Source organism: Crocuta crocuta, unplaced genomic scaffold (genome assembly GCF_008692635.1).
Source record: "Crocuta crocuta isolate KB4526 unplaced genomic scaffold, BGI_CrCroc_1.0 scaffold431, whole genome shotgun sequence".
In the NCBI taxonomy this organism is placed as follows: Eukaryota; Metazoa; Chordata; class Mammalia; order Carnivora; family Hyaenidae; genus Crocuta; species Crocuta crocuta.
The window spans coordinates 5,506,915-5,526,849 of record NW_027528859.1 but is presented as its reverse complement, the minus strand read 5'-3'; the positions used below and the strand labels follow the sequence as shown (position 1 = coordinate 5,526,849).

General features: G+C 37.8%; 1 protein-coding gene across 1 annotated transcript in view; it reads left to right on the top strand.

The window, feature by feature from the left end:
* The first annotated feature begins 299 nt into the window (after positions 1-299).
* LOC144224972 (phospholipid-transporting ATPase FetA-like) overlaps positions 300-19,935 on the top strand; it is a 74,109-nt gene continuing 54,473 nt past the window's right edge. Inside the window, exons 1-2 of the mRNA XM_077756066.1 lie at positions 300-408; positions 16,107-16,165. Coding sequence (XP_077612192.1) covers positions 300-408; positions 16,107-16,165 — 168 coding nt within the window. The remainder of the gene's footprint in view (positions 409-16,106; positions 16,166-19,935) is intronic.

Below are 19,935 nucleotides of genomic sequence, written 5' to 3'. Positions count from 1 at the left end.
TGTAGAAAACTAACCAAAGACATAAACCCAGAACTTCACTAAGAGATCACCCAGTAGTTCTTTTGCCTGTCTCCAATGATCTGTTTCAAATAATTTTTCTGATAAAGTGTAGTCATCAGCTCAGACTTGGTGACAGAAGTGGATTCTGTTTGCCAAGCTTTGAAAATATAAGTTTATGATGAGAATATATGAAATGAATTCTAAAATTTAGCATATGTGTCTTAGAGTCAGATTATTTTAGATTTCTGAGAACAAGTTCCAAGTTTCTTAAGCACATGTTTAAGTGAAATGGTATTGGCATGAGAAATTCTTATTTTATTCTGAATCTTTTTATTTCCTTTACAGAAATTCCATGGAATTATAATTGGTACTACTCTGCAATGTCTCTATCTGAAAGGCAAGGTGGAGGTAGGTGAACTCAGTAAATATTTACTCAGTAAATAAGTAAGTCTGTATGTCATTATTACTGTTTCTAAAAAGTAAGTGGGTATGCATGTGCGCACAGGTACATATGACAGATAAACAGACTGGCCAACCTATCAATCAAACCACCAATCAATCAAACCTCCAATCTACCAAACAACTGAACAAAAAAGAAAATATAATTTGCAGAAGAAATACTTTGTACTTACAAGTGTAATCTCCACTGTTTTGTTACCTGAGAACTCTAATTTGAGTAGTTATAACCTCTTATCTTTTGTACTTTTGTTTCTATTTTTATTTTGTACTTTTATTTGGAGGTTTGCCAGAAAAGCTTGTGTTCCTTTTCCTCTCCCCATCCTTCACAACTACCTCCTGCTAAAAAGAAATAGTCCATGTGAAAAGAGGTTGCTGAAACAGATAAGGTCATCCTTTGCAGCCTCTTTGTGGATAGAGTAAATAGGTCTGGTTGTGGTGTTAGAGAGCATTTCCATACCACTTCCGTGCTCTCCTTTGGTGAGTCTAAGTACGAAAAGGAGCTGCGGTAATCACACCCAAGACTGACATGAAGAAAAAAAAATTTTTTCTGACATAAAATTTTCAAAAAGGAAGCCAGAATGTAATTCTATATTTAGAATTGCCTGACATGAAAAAAAATTTTTTTCTGACATAAAATGTTGAAAAAGCAAGCCAGAATGTAGTTCTATATTTAGGCTTCCTTTTGAGGAATGAAGAAGGTGCAGAGAATGAAATTAGGTCACTGATTTCAGGCCACCATAAACCTTTACTTTCTGTCATCATGCAGTTGTTTGATTCCTGGAGGGAACTTACTTCAAGGACACAAGCCCTAGTTCCAGAAAGAAGAGTTCTGTCCCAAGGGCACAAGCTTTAATTCCAGGAAGAGGAAGTCAGGAAACTCCCAGCTGAGGGAAAAACCTATGAGCCCTTTACTACTCTCAGAACTAGTAAGGGAAAGAAGGCTGAGGAACACAAGTTAACTGACCAGTTTCTCCTACATCTTCTAATGAACAGAAAATATAGATAGCAGAATACTTTAGGGAGTAGTAAATTCAAGGCAAATGAGGAATGTGACAATCATCCAAAGACTGATTTATTTATTCAACAAATACTCATTGATCATCAAATGAATGCCAGCCACTTGGCTACATGCTGGCAATACAGTAGCAACAAAACTAGACAGAATCCCTGCTCTCATGGAGATTTTGATTTTGTGAAGGACAGCCCTGAATTAAGTCATAGCACATTAACTAATAGCACAGAAAAATATCAAATTATAGCTACAGTAAGTGCTATGAAGATCATATGGGAGACATAGTGGTGCAGAGCATGGATTCCAAAGCCATACTATTTAGGTTTGAATCCTAGCTCTGCCACTTACTCTGTTATCTTGAGAAAATCTCTTAATTTCTCTGTGCTACAGCTTCTTATCTATGAAATCAGGCTATATATAGTTGTGCTACCTTGTAAGTATGTTATAAGGATTAAGTTAAGTAGTGTTCATAAAGAATTTTAGGACAGTATCTGGCATATGGTGAACACTAGGCAAATGTTTACGTAAAAAATACAAGAACTTTGATGCTTCTGTTGTTCAGGAAGATAATTTAGAACCTGAACATTTATAAATATGGGTTATTTCAAAAGTTCAAAGTTTTACCAGTGACAAATAATCGAAACCAGTTTCCCTGGCCTAAATCTTTTGAAGTAAACTAGGCCTGCCTACTACAGTAGAGTTGCTGCTTGTTCTGTTTTGAGTAGTGAGCAATTAATACTGGTCCATTTGGGATGTTGTCCTTTTAGCTTGAGTTAACAAAATAATGCTGGCAAAACCAGAATTTGGCCTTTTCTGACTTTTTTTATATACTTTATTGTCAAGTTGGCTAACATACAGTGTGTAAAGTATGCTCTTGGTTTTGGGGGTAGATTCTCGTGGTTCATCGTTTAACATACAACATCCAGTGCTCATCCCAACCAGTGCCCTCCTCAGTGCCCATCACCCATTTTCCCCTCTCCCTCACCCCCCATCAACCCTCAGATTGTTCTCTGTTAAAGATTGATGGGGGGTGAGAGAGAGAGAGGAAATGGGTGATGGGCACTGAGGAGGGCACTGATTGGGATGAGCACTGGGTGCTGTATGGAAACCAACTTGACAATAAACTATTAAAAAAAAAAAAGAGTCTCTTATGGTTAGCCTCCCTTCCTCTTTGTAACTATTTTGGCTTCTGCCCTTTTCTAGGCTATCAGCCTGTTCTGATTTGAAAACTTAAAGTGCCTAGAGTGGATATTGACTGGTTCTAGCATCTTGCTTATCTATCTTCTCCTTTCTATTTTTTTTTTTTTTTCACTGCTTTCTTAGTTCAGGCTCTCATCATTTTGAAGTGTTGACTATTATAGCAATCTTTTAAGTCACTTTAGGTATGCAATCTGTTCCTCTGTAAATCCATCATATTATTTTTTGAAATTCCAGTTTTATTATTTTTTTCCCTTCTCAGAATTTTTCTGGGATTCCTTGTCAGCTAGGTTCATTAGTCTAACATTAAAGCCCTGATTTTGCAATCTTTTCTTCTGCTTCCTTCAGACTCTTCTTACCTCTGTACTATCATACAACCTGTCTAGTTTCAGTGCCAAACTTTTCTTGAGGTTCTTCTTCCTGCCTCGATACCCGTCTCCTATATTTATATTGAGCTTATATTCATCTTTTAAGGTTAGTGCAAGTTTTTCTCCATGAAGCTGCTTCCAACGATTCCAGGCACCAGCCTCCCCTGCCCCAATCTTCCACATTATCTTTCCTTCTTGAATTCTTACAGTGCTTGTTTTCTGCAGTTTTTCAAAATAATAGCTTTATTGAGATATAACTTACATGCCATCAAACTACCCTTTTAAAGCATTCGATTTAGTGACTTTTTAAATTTTTTAAATTTATTTTTGAGAAATAATTTGAAAAATTTTGAGCGGGGAAGAAGCAGAGGCTGAGGGAGACAGAGAGTCCTAAGCAGGCTCCAGGCTGCAATGTCAGCACAAAGCCCGACGTGGGGCTCAAGCTTACAAACTATGAGATCATGACCTGAGCCGAATTCAGTTGCTCAATGGACTGAGCCACCCAGGCACCCCCAGTTTAGTGATTCTTTAAATATATTAATAGAATTGTGAAAAAAAATTGTGCCATAATTTAATTTTAGAACATTTTCATGTCAAAAAGACACCCCATACCCATTAGCAATCACTCCCAATTCCTGCCTTCCCCAGCCCCTAGCAACCACTAATTTAGTTTCTATCTTTATTGATTTGCCTATACTGGATATGACATAAATAGAGTCATATAATTGTTGGCCTTTTATGACTGGCTTCTTCCGCTTAATATTTTCAAGGTTCATGTTGTAGCATATATCAGCACTACATTCCTTTGTAAGACTGAATACCATTCCAGTATATGTATATATTACAATTTATTCATTCATCAGTTGATAGACATTTGGGTTGTTTTCACTTTGGGGCTATCATGAACAATACTGCTATAATCATTCATATATAAGCTTTTGTGTGAACATGTAATTTCACTTCTCTTAGGTCTCTCCAATTCATTTTAAGTCTTATTTATGTCCTATCTTGAATTAATGCTTTACTGTTTGGGATGTATATTGTGTGGTTCTACTAAATTGTCTGCCTTGAACAGTGCCTACAGAGTTCCCTCTGTCCTGGAAAGTATATATGTATATGTTTCTATGTAAATACTCTGCCAAGGATATATACCAGTCTGTTAATAGTGGCTTCTTAGGGGAAAGGGAGAAAGAGGGGAAAAGAAAGTTATTTTTTCTCTTTATATTTCTGATTTTAGATTTTTTTATAGTTAAAATATAGTTATGTGTTCCTTTGGATTATTTGAAAAATCATCAAAGAAAAAAGTGTAATCACAAAGGGAAGTCAGAGAAATTAAAGGACAGGAAAAGAAAAATGGAGAAAATAGGAGGAAGGGCAGGGATATTATGACCTTTAGAGCAGAAAATTAACCAGAGCTTTAGTAATAGAATTGTATACAGTATCACATTAAAACAAACACTACGGATGCCTGGGTGGCTCAGTGGGTTAAGCATCCGACTTCGGCTCAATTCATGATCTTGTGGTCTGTGCGTTTGAGCTTCGCATCAAGCTCTGTGCTGACAGCTCAGAGTCTGGAGCCTGCTTCAGATTCTGTCTTCCTCTCTCTGCCCCATCTCCTTTCAAAAAGAAATTTTAAAAAACCACAAAAAGTAGACATCTATGTTGCATAACTCTCTCTGAATGTGGTATAAACTATTGAATTGTACATTTTATTTTAAATAGGTGAATTGTGTGTATAGCTCAATAAAATTACTTAGAATAAAATAGACAGCTAAAGTTTTTAGAGTTAGTTTATAGAATTCTTTTTCTTTAGATGATTTAAAGCAACAATTGAACTAATTTTTAGGAACTTTCCCTGACCTCAGTAACAGGAACAGCCAGGTAAAATACATGATGTTCAACTAAATTTGAATTTTAGTAAACACTAAAAAAACAAAAATTAATATAAGTATGTCCCATATAGTATTTGGGACCTGTTTTGTTTATTTTTATTTGCTAAATCTGGCAACCCTAAACAATGAGAATTAGTTCTGAATCTGTTAGAGTGAAATTGCTTCTTTAGCATTACTACGACTTACAATTAGATCCAGCTTTGTGTGAATGACCTTTTGTTTCTAACTGATGGCCTTTATTATAAGTTTCCCAACCTCTCATCTCCTATCCCAAGGAAGGTTTTATGATTTGGAAGCCCTGAAAGTGATTCTAGCAGTTCAATCAAACATGATTGATTTTACCTTTACCACATTGATAAAAAATCATGTTCAACTTTGCTAATGATGTCAGAAGAGCAAAGTACCATTCCCAACTTCCATCTGCCTAGAGTGATATCTTCCTTGAGAGGAAAGGGAAGCAACCCAAAGTTCTACAAGAGGAATAGTAGGTAGGGCCTTTAGTTTTGATCATGTCCTGGATTGTACCAGCTGACCAGTGTTTTATGTTAATAAATTAGGACTTGGTGAGGTATTTTGTTTGGTTTTTGCCTGTATTACTGTAAGGTTTTTTAGGTAAATGAAAAGACTCCAAGGCAAAATGTTCCGCAGAAAGAGTTTTATTATATGTACCCTCGGGCAAGGTTCCACGATTCAAGAAAAGGGAGTCAGAGAAGTCGCCCCCTGGTTGGGTGGTGGTGGGGTTTTATAGCCTGTTAGTGGGGATTCAGGTAACAGGGGCAGTCTCTTGACCTTAAAGTCCGGGTTGGAAGGTTTAAATCTCTGTTTCCCACTGATGTAGTAACGGTCACTGATGTAGTGGCGGGAAGGTCAGCCATCCCAAGAAGGTCTGCCATTCTGTGGCATCTCTGCCCCACCTCTCAGCCGGCCCAACAATTACTATTTTGATTTTCTATTTGTTTTATTACTCTTTTATTTTCTTTTATCACTATTTTGAATGTCCTTTGAGCAATTCTAGCCTTGTTTCTACTCAACTCAGACCCAAGAATTAGTGAAGCTATGGAGCAGATGGGAAGAGGCAGAGCTACCAGAAGCGTTATAGTTGCTCGAGAACTGGACTTTTCATGACATTCAAGACTTTAGTGAGCTTCCTCTCCAGGTTGTTGTTTTTTTTTTTAATTGAAAATAAATTTGATTTTATTTTCAAACTTCCAAAAGAATTGCAAGTGTGATACAAAGAACATCCATATTCCCTGCACCCACATTCCTAATTGCTATCTTACCACATTTGCTCCATCTGTGTATGTGTATGTACATACTACATATATTTATATATAATAATCAGTTGTTTTGTGAGCCTTTTGAGAACAAGTTGCATCCACGATGCCCCATCATCCCTAAATCTCTACATTGACGACACTTTGCTGCTTTAACTGCCATTTAATCTTTCAAGTTAGGAAATCAGCATTAATATACCATTATCATTCAATTCATAGACTCTGAACCCCCCATTCCACTCCCATTTAAATTTCACCAACTTCCCTAATAATGTCTTTTCTTCCTTTCTGACACACCGTCTCTTCCAGGAACACACACTCCTATTGGCTCTTCAGCCTCTTCCAGTCTGAAACTGTTCTCCCTTTTTCCCTGCCTTTTCAGGTCCTCAATAGTTTTACATCTTTTTTCTTTCTTTCTTTCCTTCTTTCCTTCTTTCCTTCCTTCCTTCCTTCCTTCCCTCTCTCCCTCCCTCTCTCCCTCTCTCCCTCCTTCCTTCAATTTGAGTGTAGTTGACACAAAATGTTACATTAACATAAGGTATACAACATAATGATTGGACAGGTTTATACATTATGCTGTATTTACCACAAGTATAGCTTTCATCCATCTGTCCTGATACATGGATACATGGCTACATCACTCTTACAATATCATTGACTGTATTCCTGATGCTGTGCCACTTATTCAGGAAATTCAGGCTTCCTGTTAGGGGATACATAAGTCTCCAGGTTCTTTTTGACACTGCACTCTACCCCACCTCTTCATCCATGCTGAATATCCTTCTGTTTGCTGACCTTAGCCTAGAAAGATAACAAAGAATTAGCTGAGGTTTCTCTTTCAGCCCAGCTGTTCTGTGATTATACAGATATGCTCACAAGGAGGAGGTGATTATCCTCCATTGGAAGGGTTTAGACAGAAATCTGGCCACAATTTAATAAAACATGTTTTTAAACATCTATTCACTTGTGTGCTTGTTCATTCAATGAATCTTTATTAATCCAAGGCCTAATGCTGAACTAAGTAATGAGATACAGAGATCTAAAGACAAAATTAAAGAAAATTTACGGTCTGTGCCTTTAAGTAGTTCTTTGCTTAGTGGGAGAAGATGGTATTATAAATAAATATGAACCTGAAACATAATGAAGTAGTGATGAGAAAACAAATGAGCTACTGCTTATTCTGCAGGACTACAGACCCTGGCCTTTCTTAGGGTGAGACCTGCTAGATATTTAGCTAATCTATGTACCATTCTTCAGATGGGAATATCATCTTTTGGCTAAACTCCAGATATCTTAGAGATGCAGTCTAGAGAGAGGAAATAGAAAATTTTTTGTGTGTAGCCAAGACTGGAAGTCCTATGGTTAGCTAAATTTACTGGTAGCTATATAATGTTTCAGATTATGCAATTTGACTACAATAGGATAAATTGTGATCATTTAAAATCTAAGAAAGCCCAGTATTCCTAAAGTAAACTGACTCCAACTAATCTGACCAGAAATCACAGAAACTGGCCAATTATCCTTCCCATGGCAGATATCCTTACTTCTTTTTTAGAGATGGGAAAATTTCAGCTACATACCTTAGGTTACTTGGGTGAAATCACATAGGCCTGTTGATCTAGAATGACAATAAGGGATCATTGCTGAGTTCCTCCCACTAGCACCTGGGCTTAAATGATTTAGGGGTCTGGCAGTGTAAGGAGAGAGCACCTGACTAATCTTTTTTTTTTTTTAATATATATATTTTTTTTAATTTATTTCTGAGAGAGAGAGAGAAAGACAAGAGTGTGAGCAGGGGAAGGTCAGAGAGAGGAAGACACAGAATCCAAAACAAGCTCCAGGCTCTGAACTGGCTGTCAGTACACAGCCCAGTGCGGGGCTTGAACCCACGAACCGTGAGATCATGACCTGAGCCAAAGTTGGACGCTTAACCAACTGAGCCACCCAGGCACCCCGAGCACCTGACTAATCTACAAGACTTGTACTCCTAAAGATCATCTCACTGTTCCTCTTAGCTGGAAAATTCCATTTGTTCCCACTGTGAGCATGGAGAGATTTGCTGAGATTCTCCTAAGCCTGACTGCCACCTGGCCAACTGGCCTTCCCCTCTTTTTCTCCCATTCTCCTTTTTCCTCCTGGTTACATACTTTTCAGTGTGCCTCTTTCTCTAATTGTCTGTTACAGAGCTCATTTACCTTTTTAGTTTCTGCCACTTCCTTGTCTGGGCTAATCTGTAATCTTCTGTAGCTTTAACACCCTAAAACCTGTGATTGGAATACATCAAGATTGCATAAGAGCTAAGTTTTTCACCCTGGCATTTGAATCAAAACACTAAGACAGACACTTCTTCTATTTTGACACTTCTCTTTTTCGACCATCCCACCAAAGGACTAGGTAGAGTTCCCCTCACTGGACTGTGGCTTTCTCTACTGGCTAGATTAGGCTTTGTATATCCACAGGAGATAGCTGAAAGTTCAAAATCCATTAGGCACAGACAACTGTATCAATGATGGTTATGGAATCTCCTTGACATAGCATAAGATAAAGGACAAAAAATATCATTTAATGAGTACTTTTGATGAGTCAGCGATTATATAGGCACTTTATAATTACCCTTTCATTTAACCCTCACATTAGCATATTAGGTAAGATTTTACAGCCCCATTTTACTATGAGGAAACTAAAACCCAGAAGTGGAAAGTGACTTGCCCTAAGTCACTTAACAATTTAGTCACAAAGCCCAGTCTAAAATAGACAAAATTTTCTAAGCATTTTCATATATCAAGAATTGTTCTAAAATGATGCTTTGTATGCCTTAATTTATTAATCCTCACAGTAAACTTATGAGTAGGTATTATTATCATTTCCATTTTACAGATAAAGAAAATGAGTCTCAGAGAGGTTAAGTAACTTCCTCAAGACAACGTAGCTACTAAGTGGAGGACTGAGGTCTGAACCCTGGCAGCCTGACTCAGTTGCTCATGTTATTAGCCACTGTTGGAGGCTGCCATAGTTTTNTCCTATACGTGCAAACATATGATATTTGTCCTTCTCTGCTTGACTTATTTCGCTCAGCATAACACCCTCAAGGTCCATTGGCTATGGAATTCTCTTCAGTGAGACTATCTCTTAGACTTGCCTTGTGTAACCTAATTTCCAGTCTTCTGTAGTTCCAACCACTCATCCATAATTCACATTTTATCACACTTATTTCAGCCAAACAGAAATAAACTTTGACTTAACAAGTAATGGGGAAAACACTTAGTCATCCCTGTCTTTTATCAACAATATTCACAAGTCCTCGGGAATCTTGAATTAATCTTTTATTAGTCAGTCTGAAAACTGTCTTCCTGCCTTTATTATCTCAAAGATGACTGGCTAACTTTCTTTCCTTCAACTTGTCTTCTGTCTCTCTCAGGCTTTGAATTTCTTCTCCTAGATGGTTGTGCCAACTGATGTTTTAACCACTTTTCTCATCGTTGCTGCTTTTCCTTTTTTTAGCAGTGTCTTATGAAATCTGACTTTTGAGCCCTCAATTCCTCCTCCTTTCCTGTTGGAAATCCTCCTTTCTTGTCTTCTTTCTCTTATTTCATGGAAAATCTGGTATAAAAGAGCCAGAACTAGGCAGAGATTAATCCTGCCCCCAATTTGGAGCTGTCTCCACCATCTCAGGATCTGAACTTTGGGATCTACCTGCTTTACTTTACTCTTTTTTATTTTTAAGTTTATTTATTTTGTGCACATGGGGAAGTGAGTAGGGGAGGGGTAGAGAGAGAGGGAGAGAGAAAATTTCAAGCAGGTTCCATGAAGTGGGGCTCGAATTCACAAACTATGAGACCATGACCTGAGCTGAAATCAAGAGCTGGATGCTTAACCAACTGAGCCACCCAGGTGCCCCTGCTTTACTTTACTCTTAAACTCAAAGACAGAGGTATGTATTAAGTTTCTGTACAGAACCTGGACTCCATGTATCTCTTGAGGCTGGTGGACTTAGAGAAAATAGCCTACTGCATCCAGAGGAGTTGCTGGAAAAGCCTGTTGGGCCCTTAGTAAGTTGAAAAATAATCAGTAATATCTAGGATTAAATTGAATAAGAAATGTAAGATTCAATAAGAAAATATTAGAATAGAGCTTTATCAAGAGTTATAAAATATTTTTTAAACTTTTTTAAGTTTACTTATTTATTTTGAGAGAGAGAAGAGGGGAGGAACAAAGAGAGAGGGAAAGAGAGAATCTCAAGCAGGCTCCACATTGTCAGCACAGAGCCTGATATGGGACTCAACCCCACGAACTTGAAGATTATGACCTGAGCCAAAGTCAGATGCTTACATGACTGAGCCACCCAAGTGCCCCAAGAGATATAAAATATTTTTTAATAAATGGAGAGGCTGTTCTGACCTTTTGGGTATGATTAGAGGGGCAAATGGCATAGGAGAGACTGATTTATCACTGCCTGAGTTGATTGAGTATGAACACAGTAGAAAATTAGCCTACTTATAAATTGGATAATCTCAACAGTGGTAGAAACACTAATGCTGCTCGGGCGCCTGGGTGGCTTNCCCCCTTCCCCCCCCCCCCCCCCCCCCCAAAAAAAAAAAAAAAAAAAAACATTAAAGAAAAAAAAAAAAGAAACACTAATGCTGTCCTGGTACTCTGCCCTAATCAGGCAGTTATCTGGGCCCCTGAAAATGTCCCTGCACAAATAGCATAGGCCAGCTAGCAGCTCTAAATCCTATATGTGGCTAACTTATCTAAGCCATACATGTTCTACTTCTTTGGATAACCTAAGCTACAATGGTTAGCTGAAGCTCTTGTATCACAAGGTTGTAAATAAGCCACTAACTAACCAAAACAAGGCACAACAAAAGGCCCTATCAGTTCCATTTCAACTTCCCCCATCTTTATTCACATAATCCTAGTAATCATTGCAATGAAATAATGAGAAAGAATTGCATTAGTTGAGTAGAACATACTACAAGGTGCATAGCTAGATGGTAAACCTAGCCCAGGGAATACTCATATGCATTGATAGAAAGGTAACTATACAGATATGATCACAATGCACAAAAGAGTGGCTTCCCAGGGGTACACCAGCAACTCTATATCTTCCTCACAGGGGTATATAGTGTGTCACTGAGTGGGAGGGGACTAATAGTGCAAAAATGTCAGTTCATCCCATTTAATCTCTCAAATCCTGGGGTGAAAGCACCTAAACATCTCAGTTTCACTTTTCCCATCATTTGTACAAATCCCTGAACTTCCTCACAAATATCTATTTTTGTAGTCCCCAATGTGCAGACTCTGGCCCCTTAGGTATTTTCTATAAGAAATTTATTCATGTTATGACTTCGTGTTGTTTGGTAATTTCTGCTGATGACTAAAGGAGGAAATAGAGGAAATTACATGAAGAACCATGAAAGTCATTGCCTTATCATTGGCTGTCTCAGAAATTTTTCGAAAGTCTGTGTTTTAAACAACAGGTGTTGGTGAGGATGTGAAGAAAAAGGAATCCTTGTGCACTGTTCGTAGGAATGCAATCTGGTGCAGCCACTCTGGAAAACAGTATGGAAAACTTTTCCTCAGAGTTAAAAATAGAACTACCCTACAATTCAGCAATTCCACTACTGGTATTTACCCAAAGAATCCAAAAACACTAATCCAAAGGGATACATGTACCCCTGTGTTTATAGAATTATTTACAATATCCAAAAACATGGAAGCAGCCCAAGTATCCATCAGCTGATGAATGGATAAGGAAGATATGATACACACACGCACACACACACAGAGGAATATTTACCAGCTATAAAAAAAGAATGAAATCTTGCCATTTGCAACGACATGGATGGAGCTAGAGAAACTAAGTGAAATAAGTCAGTCAGAGATAGGCAAGTACCATATGACTTCACTTATAAGTGGAATAAGAAACAAAGGAGCAAAGGGAGAAAGAGAAAGACCCCAGGCAACAGACTCTTAACTCCCATAGAGAACAAACTGATGGTTACCAGAGGGGAGGCAGTGGAGGGATGGGTTAAATAGGTAATGGGACTCAAAAGTGCACTTGTGATGAGTAGGGAGTGATGTATGGAAGTGCTGAGTCAGTACATTGTATATCTGAAACTAATGTAACACTGTATGTTAACCAGAATTTTTTAAAAAATCTATGATCTTAGTCTCCTGAGAAAAATGCCAGGGTAGTTTCCCAGACCTGACTGTTTTTCACATGGGGGTAGCTCAGCCTCATCTAATAACCCACTTTTATTCATCTCCAGAATTCTGGTGAATACGATTCTCTGTCTTTAATCAAAATTCCAGTCTTGAGGGACCTGGACAAAATTATTCTGAGGTTTATCCAGAAGAGAAAATAGACAAGAATAGCCAAGAAGACTTTTAAAAAGAAGACCTGTGGAGCACCTGGGTGGTTCAGTCAGTTAAGTGTCTGACTTCAGCTCAGGTCATGATCTCATGGTTCATGAGTTCGAGCCCCACTTTGGGTTCTCTGCTGTCAGTGCAGAGCCCGCTTCAGATCCTCTGTCCCCCTCTCTCTCTGCCCCTCTCCTGCTCTTTCTCTCTCTTTCAAATATAAATAAAAATTAAAAATTTTTAAAAAATCTTACTATCCTGTGTTAAAAGTTACATAATTTAAAGATGGGTAGAACAGTAGAACATGATAGAAAACCCTGAGTCACATTCAATATGTTAGAATGTAGTACATTGTAAAAATGGCATTTAAAAAAATTTTTTTGGTAATGTTTAGTTTTGAAGGAGAGAAAGCAAGCATGAACAGGGGAGGAGCAGAGAGAAAGAGAGACACAGAATCCAAAGTGGGCTCCAGGCTCTGAGCTGTCAGCACAAAGCCTGAAGCAGGGCTCAGGCTCACAAACTGTGAGATCATGACCTGAGCTGAAGTTGGTTGCTTAATCAACTAAGCCACCCAGGCGCCCCTAAAAGTGGTATTTAAAACGGGAGTAGGAGAAGATATTTGCAGATTGTATATGTAATAAGTGACCTCTGTGCAGAATATGTAAAGAACTTTTATAACTCAGTCAAAAGTTATTAATTAAAAGATGACCCAGTGTAAAAACAGGCAACGAATCTGAATAGACATTTCTCCAAAGAAAATATATAAATGTTCAGTAAGCACATGAAAATATATTCAACATCACATGAAAATATATTCAACATCATCATTAGTCATTAGGGAAATGAAAATCAAAAGCACAATGAGGAATACCTATGTGGCTCAGTTGGTTGAGCATCTGACTCTTGATTTTAGCTCAGGTCAAGTTCCCAGGGTGTCTGAGTTTGGAGCCTGCTTAAGATGTTCTCTATCCCTTTCTCTCTGCCCCTCCCCGGATCATGCTCTCTCTTTCTTTCTCTCTCAAATACACAAACACACACACACACACACACACACACACACACAATGAGATATTACTTCATGTTCACTCAGCTAGTTAAAAAAAAAAGTCAGTAACAAGCATTGGTGAGGATGTGGAGAAATTTGAACTTTCCTATATTGTGAGTAGGGATGTAAAATAGTGCAGCTACTGTGAAAAACAATTTGGCAGTTCCTCAAAAAGTTAAACATAGAGTTACCATATGACTCAGAAATTGTACTCCTATCTACATATCTAAAAGACATGAAAACGTGTCCACAAGGGGTTCCTGGGTGATTCAGTCGGTTAAGCATCCGACTTCGGCTCAGGTCATCATCTCACGGTTCGTGGGTTCTAGCCCCATGTCGGGCCCTGTGCTGCCATCTCAGAGCCTGGAGCCTGTTTCAGATTCTGTGTCTCCCTCTCTCTCTGACCCTCCCCTGTTCACGCTGTCTCTCTCTCTCAGAAATAAATAAAACATTAAAAAAAAAAAAAGAAAAAGAAAACATGTCCACAAAAAAACTTGTACATAAATGTTCATAATAGATTTATTCATAATAGCCAAAAGATGGAATAATAGACAAAGATATTTATGAATGGATAAATAAATGCAGCATACCATAGACTAGAATATTATTCAGTCATAAAAAAGAATGAGATACTGATACATGCTGTAATGTGAATGAACTTTGAAAATAGTATGCTAAATGAAAGAAGCCAGTCACAGTAGACCACATATTAGTCTATTTATATGAAATGCCAGAATTGGAAAATCCCTAGAGACAGAAAGTAGATTAGTGATTGTCAGGGACTGGGGAAATGAAGGAATTACAAGTATGGGTTTGGGGGCCCTTTTGGGAGTGATGAAAATGTTCTAGAATTAGAGGTGATGATTGAATAACCTCATCAATATACTAAAAACTAGTTGTACAGTTTAAGATGGTGAGTTTTACATTATGTGAGTTATATCTCAAAAAGAAAAAAAAAAAAAAGGAATAGTTTTCGTGTTGAGTTTCTAGGACTTGGAGCCAAAGACTTCCCTTAGAGGATGAGGTGAATGAATTCAAGATCAGGTAGGAGTCTCTAGCCTAGGCGAAGAATCTTTGAGGCCAAGGAAGGAAATTTCTTTGTAATTTTGGAAACTATAAGTCAAATACATTAGAGGGCTGAAAGAAAATAGATACTCAGTATAATTCAGAAGGCGATGGGTTGCTAGAACCCATTCTCTGAGGAGACAAATTTTGTGGAAACAGTCTGGGAATTTCTAAGGGTAGAAGGCTTAGCAGCAGTGTCAACCTCTTCAGGTCAAATTCTAGGTTGTTTGGTATATATTCTATTCAGGCTCAAGAAAATTGGGAAGCACTCTTACCATATTTATTTAAATAATTAAGATATTTTCTCCTTTAGAAACACTTCCATATCCTATTTTCCTGGACTTTCTTCTCCTCTTCTGTGTACTGCAAACCTTATTCTTACCTATATCACTGCTTTTCCATTAGATTAAAAAACATTTTTTAATATTTGTCTTTCCTCTCTAGGAATAGGAATCCCAGTATGATCAGGGATAATGTAACCCTAGGACCTAGCGTGAGGCCTGACACCTGGCAAGAACTCAGTAAATGCTTTATAGAACCAATGTAGAATTGAAGAGACTATAGGAATGTTTCATTGAGGACAAAAAGATCTATTAATAAAACATATCTTAAGATTTTTCATAACATAATAATGGGCTCATGGTTTGTAATAGTGCTTAACACCTGTGTATGTTGATGTGATGATTTTGTCATGTGTTGTAATTACCCATCCCACTCCCACTAAACTTCAGGTCCCTTGAAGTCAGGGACTATGTCCTACTCATCTTTTTATCCCCCCACAGCATCAAACACACTAGCCTGTGTTCAATAGATACTCATTAATAGTTTATTGATTTAAATTTCATTAGCAAGTTTAGGTAAAAGCTGCCTTGGAAAGAACTTCAGATACCTTAAAATAAGGTGCTGGAACTGACTGATGAGAGAGGGCTGAGTTTCTGTGTTCAGCAGTAATGTTGGTACAGGCCATCCTGTTACCTATGGAGACATAATCTAGAATTATTAGAGGCATTCGTGGTGGAAAAGTCCTCAAAAGTTTGTTGTCATTTTGCCTCCAGAAAGCTTTAACACTTAAGGATTTTCATTTTTATTGTATTTCTTGAGTCTTCAAAAAGAAAGAAAATCCCATTGATTTTTTTTAAATGTTTATTTTTGATGGGGGGAGGGGCAGAGAGAGAGGGACAGATGATCTGAAGCAGGCGCTGCGCTGTGAACAGTGAGCCCTAGGTGGGGCTTGAACTCATGAACTGTGAGACCATTCCCTGAGCCAAAATCAGACAATCAACTGACTGAACCACCCAGGCGCTCCAAGAAAATCCCATTTGTGGACATAATCAGTGAGAAAGTGTGAAGATTTAGTGAAGTCTTTGCTGGTGGCCAGCATCCCAGGCTAATCTATAGAGGGCTATCCTTATCATTTCTCTTCTTTTTCAGAACAAGAGAGATATCTACAAGCCAACAACAGAGAACTCAACACTATGTTTGGATATCCTGTAAGTATCAGGCCTCCAGTTACTTCGGAAGGGTGTTGGTATTCTCTAATATTCTACTTTGTGAGTGGAGCAAGAATTCATTGTAGATGTAGATCCTACAACATAGGTTCTACTTTCTTTCAAGCTCCTACAGAGGCTGGTATAGTGAGGATTTAGAACAACCAAAATTGGGCTCAGGGAGAATAGATCTCAGATTTGGAGGTTCATATATAACTTCTAGAAAAAAGATACTGTAGCTTTTTCTTACACAAATGAAACCATAGTTCAACTTTATTTTTCCACTTAGACATCTATCTATGACAATACATATAGATCTACCTAATGCATTTAATAGTGGCATGGTTTTCCACTGTTACCAATATACCTTAATTTATTTAACCAGTCTCCTGTCAATGAACATTTAAAATGTTTCCATTCAGGGGTGCCTGGGTGGCTCAGTCAGTTAAGTATCTGTCTTTGGCTCAGGTCATGATCTCACAGTTCGTGAGTTCAAGCCCTGCGTCAGACTCTAGACAGCTCAGAGCCTGAAGCCTGCTTCAGATTGTGTCTCCCTCTCTCTGTGTCTCTCTGTCTGTCTCTCTCTCTCTCTCAAAAACAAATAGACCTTAAAAAAATGTTTCTATTCATATCTAGGTGCCCCCTCAAAAAAAAAACAAAAAATAGTCTCAGTGTTTTGCTATGATAAATGGTTATGAATGAGCACCATTATACATATATTTTGGCACATTTGTGTGAATATATCTTATGAAATTTCCTAGAAGTGAGTTGGCTGGATCAAAGGGAAAAAACACAATAAAAATTGTGATCCATGCTATCAGACTCCCCTCTGAAAAGATTATATATCCATTTATATTTCTACTTAAAGTAGAGACTACTTGTTTTCCATATTCCACCAAACTAGGTATTATCAATCTTTTTCATCTTTGCCAAACTCTTGAATGAAAAAATAATATTTTGTTATCTTTCCTTAATTTCAAGTGAGTTCAATAATCTTTTCATGTTAATTAATCTTTTTTATTTTTTTTATGGTAACTACCTGTTAATGATCTGCCCATTTTCTTTTGGATTGTTTATTTTTCACTTATTTATTTATGAATAGCTCATAGAAAGGTATGTATTTAAAATTCATACTCTGACACCCATCCTTGCCCACATCTGCCCCCTATAGGGAATTTTTATTACTTTTATTACTTTCTTATGAATTCATCAGTGCTTCTTTGTGTAAATAAAGCAAATCCACTTTCATACACTCTTCTTTTTTGGCAGGGAATGTTTTATTTATTTTTGAGAGAGAGAGAGAGAGAGAGAGAAATAATAATGAGTGGAGGAGGGACAGAGAGAGAGGGAGACACAGTCTGAATCAGGCTCCAGGCTCCCACCTGTCAGCTCAGAGCCTGACTCAGGGCTCAAACTCATGGGCTGTGAGATCATGACCTGAACCAAAGTCAGATGCCTAACCAACTGAGCCACCCAGACTCCCCTTTCTTACTCTATTCTAAACCCTAACAATATGTAGTCGAGATGCTTTCATAATAGCTTTTCCCTTCTTTATCTTTTTTCACCTGCATAGTATTTCCTATGCAGATTTAGCATAGTTTGTGTTACCAATTTCTTACAAATTGATGTTTGGATTGTTTCCAGTCATTTACAGTTATAAGCAACATTTTTATATACCTGTTGTTTTGTGCATGTGCAACTGTATCTGTATGTAGCTATAGGTATATAAATACATATGTAATCATATATATTTGTAACCTCTGTGGGACATTAGTTTATGATTTCTGAATTAGAGAGGTTCTGGATAATAACAGTGTTCACGGTATGGACATGGAAGCAGATTCCGCCCCCGCCCCCCCTTCTACCTCCTAGGCATTTAAAAGAGGCACTATAGAGCAGTAAAGCTAGGTTTTGGCATCAGACAGATCTGCTTTTGAGCACAGCTGTACTCCTTACTACCCTTGCATCTTTAGGCATGTTTTTTACCTTCTCTGATCTTGAGTCCCCTCATCTATGAAAAAGGCCTGATAATTCTCACCTTACATAATGGTTGTGGGAGTTAGGTATAGTTGTGAATAATGTTAGCTCTCTTTGTCAGAGAAATGATAGCCCCTTGAAGAAAGGGTATAAGTCTTGTTCATCTCTGCATCCACAGTTTCCATAACAACATTTGACACGTAATGGCATTTGATACATATATGCTGAATAAATAAGCAGATCTGACCTATTCTTCTATATTTAACAACCATTTCATTTCCATGGCCAATTGCTCATTTTCCTCCTATTTCTCTACTCTCTTCCATTCCTACTCCTTTTCCTCTTCTCAGCCTCCAACTACTGATGCCCATTATGGCTTTGGCCTTATGTTACCTATTCTCCCATTTAGCCAACAGGCAGGTTTCACTGCCCAAATAAATAAATAGCCCAAACCAAAATCCACCACCTCTATTATGCTTACATTTTATCACCTCTGCCAAAAAAGAACAAAACACTGAAAAAATTCATAGTTAAGCAGATGCTCTACATGCTTAGATATTGCTTCTGGCCTGACATTTAAAAGTAGAGCAAAACACTCTAGTTGCCAAGTTAGTAAAGAAGTACTAATATTTCTATCTTGAGACAGAATCAGCAAGGCTTTTGTCTCATTTGCTAAACAAATGCTACAGAGTGAGTAGAAACCTAAAATACATTAATTAGTTTTAAAATCAAATGGAAAATCGGTAGTGAAGGCCAGCTGCTACACTGAGGCAAAAGATTAAAAGGTCTTTGGTTCCAAGTATCAGAACCATCTGGACTTAGACACTGAGAAAGTCCAAGTATTTCATAATCAAAGAAAACTTTCTCCATGCTAGAATAACATATTCTCAGGGCTAGAAGGGCTGATAGAGATCACTTAATTAGAACTTCATTAAAAAAACAAAACAAAACAGAACCAAGAAAAAAAAAAAAAACACTTCAGTTAAGACAGACCTTTGAGCTTCTCTGGGTTAGATCTTTAATTTTTTTCAGCCTTCACTAGTAGAGTCCAGAATAGGGCTATAAACAGAGCAACCTTGAGAAATCTATAGTGTTTGATTGATTATTAACTAGAAAATTATGGGGAAAACACCAAAGAAGTCTTAGTTTAAGCTTTGATCTCTAAACTCCTAAGCTCTATGACACACTTTTCTTACCTAGGGAAATAGACGGGCAGGTCTTGACTGAATAGCTGATCTAGCCTTGCTGGGCAGGTTTTGACCTTAGGACTAAATGGTTTTAATTCTCCAAGAGAAGGCCTCTGATGCTTTTCCCAAGGCAGATTCCAGCAAGATTCTTCATACTTGAGCAATATCTATACTTCAGGATTGCATGTGGGTTTTTCTTTTGTTTGGGCCTTGTAGACGGAGGAGGTAGGGAAGCCCTACCCTTAGGAAATTGTTTGGACTCATTCTTTTGCTTTCCTTGAGCTATTTTATTCAAGCTCTGACATCTTAAGTCACATGATTGAAGACCCAAAGGTAGAAACTAAGATGATCCTGTCAACATCCTGAGATCAGGATTGAGGAAGGAGCAAGTTCCCATTTTCACACAGCAAAATCATAGCTTAGATGTAAACCAGAATTATTCAGACTCTCTCAGGACAATTAAAAGGCAAGTGACTGCAATGCTAGGAATTTACCCAAGGGATACAGAAATGCTGAGGCATAGGAGCACATGTACCCCAATGTTCATAGCAGCACTCTCAACAATAGTTAAACATGGAAAGAGCCTAAGTGTCCATCAACGGACGAATG